Source organism: Arachis ipaensis, chromosome B10 (assembly GCF_000816755.2).
Source record: "Arachis ipaensis cultivar K30076 chromosome B10, Araip1.1, whole genome shotgun sequence".
Classification (NCBI taxonomy): Eukaryota; Viridiplantae; Streptophyta; class Magnoliopsida; order Fabales; family Fabaceae; genus Arachis; species Arachis ipaensis.
In genome coordinates this window covers 125,635,511-125,640,772 of record NC_029794.2, presented here as the reverse complement: position 1 = coordinate 125,640,772, position 5,262 = coordinate 125,635,511, and the positions used below count along the sequence as shown (strand labels likewise).

General features: G+C 32.4%; 2 protein-coding genes across 2 annotated transcripts; both read left to right on the top strand.

Annotated features, from left to right (window-relative positions):
- LOC107621890 (AP2-like ethylene-responsive transcription factor At1g79700) lies at window positions 1,584-3,175 on the top strand. The gene is made up of 6 exons (XM_016323868.2): window positions 1,584-2,245; window positions 2,386-2,468; window positions 2,624-2,632; window positions 2,721-2,809; window positions 2,910-2,983; window positions 3,070-3,175. Exons 1-6 carry the CDS (start codon window positions 1,911-1,913, stop codon window positions 3,122-3,124), a joined length of 645 nt encoding a protein of 214 aa, XP_016179354.1. The 5' UTR covers window positions 1,584-1,910; the 3' UTR covers window positions 3,125-3,175.
- Window positions 3,389-4,341, top strand: LOC107621440 (AP2-like ethylene-responsive transcription factor BBM2; the record flags this gene model as incomplete). The annotated part of the gene is made up of 1 exon (XM_021114683.1): window positions 3,389-4,341. A coding segment is annotated over one exon (519 nt), but the record flags the coding sequence as incomplete, so codon positions are not given.

The following is a 5,262-nucleotide window of genomic DNA, read 5'->3' as shown; positions in this document are numbered from 1 at the left end:
AAGTTAAAAGGACGATTTTAATACGGAAAAAAAATGTTAAGGATGATTCAAAATAAAAAATTACATTGGGAACGGTTTTGATTTTGACCCTCAACGTTAGGGACCAAAACAATACTTTTGACCAAAAAATCGATAAACTATACCTTGAACCGGTCTAAATTAATAAAAAAATATATAATAAAAATATTTTAGTCATTTTTTATAATAAGGTTATTGTAGTCATTTTTTATAAAAAAAAAAAATATTAATTTAAATCGGTTCAAGGTTTGGTTTATCGATTTTTTTACCAAATCAATTTGTCTGATCTAATTTTAACAAAAATAATATAGTTTAATCAATTATATGTATTAAATTTTAGTTAATAACAAACATCTTTACAAAAAGACGTTTTAAGCATATTTATCGGAGTGTCTCCCTTTATTTTTACATTATGTATCATTGTATTTAAATTTCGGTGTCACTTTAAATAAATTCCGGTGCTATTTTTATTTTTGGCAAGAATTCAATCTAATTAGTGTGAACCTATATTCATTCAACTAAATATAATTACAATACATTATAGATATGTTCATTCAAATCTAGTATGAGAAGCAATACTCTTAAAAAAGAGTAAGAACAACAAAAAAGAAAGAAGAATAATAAGAAGTAAAAAAATACGGTATTATGAAGATGAAGAAATAAAAATAAAATGTAGTACTAATAGAAGAAAAAGGAGAAAATAAAAATAATGCACGAAAAAAGTAAAAACATGAAGGAAAAAAGTGTAATTTTATGCTTACGTTGTGTGAGTAATTTTGTTAGATTTAGACTAATTTAATTAAATTTAATTATTAAAAAAAATAAATTATAACAAGACTAAAAAATTTAGATGTGTGATAGGACGCTATGATATATATCAGTGATATAATAAAAGAAAAGGTTTAGTTTTATACCTCTTTTAATTTGGATAAAACGGTAAGAGTAACACGTACATTAATCAAAATAAAATTGACTAAATATAGTTGATGAAAAGGAATAGAAAAAACATGGTTTAGATAAGCTCTTTGGACTACATATTACTTCTTTTTAATATAAATAAAAGTTTAGATGTTCAGCTAGTGTTAAATGCAGTAACAATAACAGAAAAAAACATTAAACTCACAATCTTTTACGATATACTCTGAGTCTTTATTATTATTATTTTGTATTTATGGAGCTCAACTTAAATATGCTCACAATAATAAAATGATACTAAAATACAAGGCCTACCATTAACTTGTATTCTTATTGAAATTGTTATTAAACAATTGATTGTGAACACAACCCATACAGCACTCCCAAAGCGTACAAGTGTTTCTGTCTTTCTGATAATAGGTAACCCCGTACAGTTATTTATTTATTTCTAAACCAAAAATGAAATGGAACTTCGAAATTATTTGTAATTTATAATTGGTAAATAAAATGGACACCAAGCTTAAGAAGCCACTTTCTACACGCACATGAGATTGTTTTGAAATTCATAAATAATATATACACTAATAATCAGTCACCAAATCAATCATCATATATTTATATTTTTTTTATGTATATATAACATAATTGTTTAAAATTATAACATCATTTTAATCTTATAGCAACAAATAATTACGACCGGAATATTTATCATTAAATTCGGTAACTAATTCCTTGTTAGTTTGTAGGCATCTTGACAACATTTAGTTAAAGGAGGACAAACCTCTTCCCTTCAGCCACACTCTAGCGTTTTTATAGCAACAAAGATGAAACAAATTCAGAACTCTCTGACTTCGGTTGGCAAAAGAGGCTAAAATAAGTTCATCCTCTAGTTGCCATGTAATTATCGCTCCCCTTGTTTTTAACTACAAAAGAACAAAAAACATAGTAAGGCCAAAAACAAATGTGCCTACATAAGAATGCATACCCTACTCACACACACACACACCCCAAGTGAAGTTGCAATTGAGAAGGAAAAGGTAAAGGCTCAGAAAATAACAAAAGAAATGGAAATGATGACAAAGAAAGAAGAGAACATGAAGAGGAGTTGGATGTCAATGCCACAAAGTGAGTTCCAAGTAGCAGCAAGGGGTAACAAGAGGAGAAGGAGAGAGCTTACTGCAGTTGCACTAACAAATGAAGAAAACCAAAGTAAGGAACAAACATTGCAGCCACACCAACAGCAACAGAAGGTTGATCAAAATTCCACTACCAACACTACAAAGAGAAGTTCAAGATTCAGGGGTGTCAGCAGGTCCTAAATACTGAACTTATCCCCTGTTCTATATGCTAATATTTAGTTCCAACTTCCAAGTCATGTTAAGGACCAACTTGACTTGTTCTTTTTCCTCCCTCTCTTTGGCTAATCCATTTTGTACCTATGAATTAAAACAGACATAGATGGACAGGTCGATACGAGGCTCACTTATGGGACAAGCTCTCTTGGAACATAACACAAAGGAAGAAAGGGAAGCAAGGTATTGGCAGCTTCTTATTTTTTTTTTCCGGTTTATTGTCAATTGTTTTGTTAGTTAGGAAAGAATTTGTTTATTCTTCTGACATAATTTTTCCTTTCACAATCCTCAAACATTGTCTTTGGAACTTGGATTGGGATTGACTATTTTGACTACAGTTTACCTTGGTAAGTAGCTTAGTACACAAGCCAAGATTTTACTTTGGTAACTGTTATTCAATAATGAAAAGGCAAATAATCTTCCATATTATCACAGGGGCATATGATGAAGAAGAATCTGCTGCTAGAGCATATGATTTAGCTGCACTTAAGTACTGGGGAACATCAACTTTCACCAATTTTCCGGTATGGTGATAGATATTCCCTATTAAGTGATAGACTATTTTAGCTTAAGCTTAAATGCAAATTATTTATGACCTAATGATCCTCATACTTCTTCCTACAGATATCAGATTATGAGAAAGAGATTGAGATAATGCAAACTATGACAAAAGAAGAGTACTTGGCTACTCTAAGGAGGTAAGATAGATAGAATTCACAAGATCGGTTTAGAAGAATTACCAAGATCACTTCACTCATATTTTCACTCTCTTTTTAACTTGCAGAAAGAGCAGTGGCTTTTCAAGAGGTGTATCAAAGTATAGGGGTGTTGCAAGGTGATACTCCAAATGAAAATATGAACATCATGAGTTCTGGATTGCAATAGATTACAGTAAGTTAAACTGCTAGACCCCATAAGAGCTCTACAAAACTAGACTGAAACTCTTCGTGCACACACACACAAGCAGTAGTTAACCCAACTTAACTTGGATTAGTTGAAATTTAGTGGATTTTAGATACTGATAATTGTGTTAAAACAAAATTGCATATCTATTGACTTTCATTCACAACTTCTCTAGACATGTCGTTGACCAAAATCTATGAATCTTCCACTGTCCTGCAACAGGCACCCAAGAAGAAGCTGCTCGTGCTTATGACATAGCAGCCATCGAGTATAGAGGGATCCATGCTGTAACCAACTTTGATTTGAGTTCTTACATACGGTGGTTAAAGCCTTCAGGGGGGAACATCTCAGAATTAAAACAGGAATCAGAGGTAACGCCAGAGTCTCAGACAGTGGTATCTCAAACTCATTCACCAATAGAGGGGTCTAAATCCTTGGCCGTTCATACATTTAGTCCAGATTATCTCGATTTACCTCAAAATCATGAAATCTTTGAAAACAAAACATTCCAATTCTCCAGCAATAAGTCATCTTCTCCAACCGCACTCAGCCTCCTCCTCCGATCATCGATATTTAGAGAATTGGTTGAAAAGAATTTGAACATGTGTGGAGATGAAACTGATGGGGAAGACAAAAAGGATCAACGCCCACAGATAACTAGTGATGATGAGTTGGGTGGGATCTTTTACGATGGAATTAGCAATCTCCCTTATCTGTGATCTCACCAAAGAAAGAAATGAAAGAAAATGAGAGACATCCAATCCATTTCTTTGAACATGGAGAGATTCCAAAAGAAGAGTCATCCCTTGAAGGCAGAGTGCACAACTGCTAGAGACTAAAGGTTACTACTACAAATCAGAAGCATATCTGAGTTGCGATTGAATTTGAATTTCTGCAAATGTGTAAATGTGAATTATTTACAGATTTGGACTAGACAATAATGTTAACCATAGTTGTTAAAATAAGCAGCTTGATTGCCCCAGACTATGCACATGGAAGCCATAGTTGACACGGTCTAGCTTGACCACAAAGCACCTGGTGCTCATCCAAATAGCTTAGTCATATTATTTAGAGCAAATAAGTTAAGAATTCATGTATTAAATATATGAAACTTGTAACACATACAATGCTAATTATTTTGTTTTAAAATTTATTGCTGTGGTACTTTGCTAATCATTCTACATTCACAGGCATATTTACAAGAAGATAGTTTGTTGTAACTCCTACTGTCAAATGTTTGAACAACCAGCCACTTTTTATAATAAAAAAGGGGAAGGGGGGAGATAGAGTATGTTGTTTATAATGAGGAATAAAATCATATTCAAAGTTTCAAATGTTCAAAAGTGGGAAAAAAAGTTGCTTCTTATTCTTAAGCAACTGCAAGTCAAACTTGACCTTAACTAATGCATAAATAACGAGATAAGTTCCTGTTTAGTTAATGAAAAACAACTGCCTAAACCTGCAGGCTGCAGTAGCTGAACATGGATGGTGTGTCCAAGGGGTTGATTAGATAATGAAAAACCATGACATAGACAATCATATGCTTACTTTGTCTCTGTTGGTCACTTTTCATTCAACTTTCTTTTGACAACTAAATATTAGGTATATCCCTAAGGTTACAGTTTTTTTTATTTCACATAAAAAATTGAAGGAGTTGCTAAGTTGTTTGGGCGATCTTCATTGGTCCAAAATGACAGGTTCAACAGGAAAGGCAGAAGGGCACACTAACCAGGATTCTTTAGAAACTAGAGATCAATTCTCTATAATGGTTTTAATTGCAACTACCCATTCAATAGATAACAGAGAAAAAGGCCACTATTTCTAACCTACATCATTAAAACAATGGTAACATCCTACAGTATTTTATATGATATAAAGTAATGATGAGCTAATGTCATAATTCTAGAAAGGTAAACCCAAAAAAACAAACTGATCACAGAGAATGAGCAGACTGATGAAAACACCAGTTTATCCGGAGTAAAAAAATTCAAGCAAAATCTAAGAGTGAAAAGTAACTGGCATCCCTAAAATTGGGAGAATAAATTGAGAAAACAAATTGCAAGATATATAACCT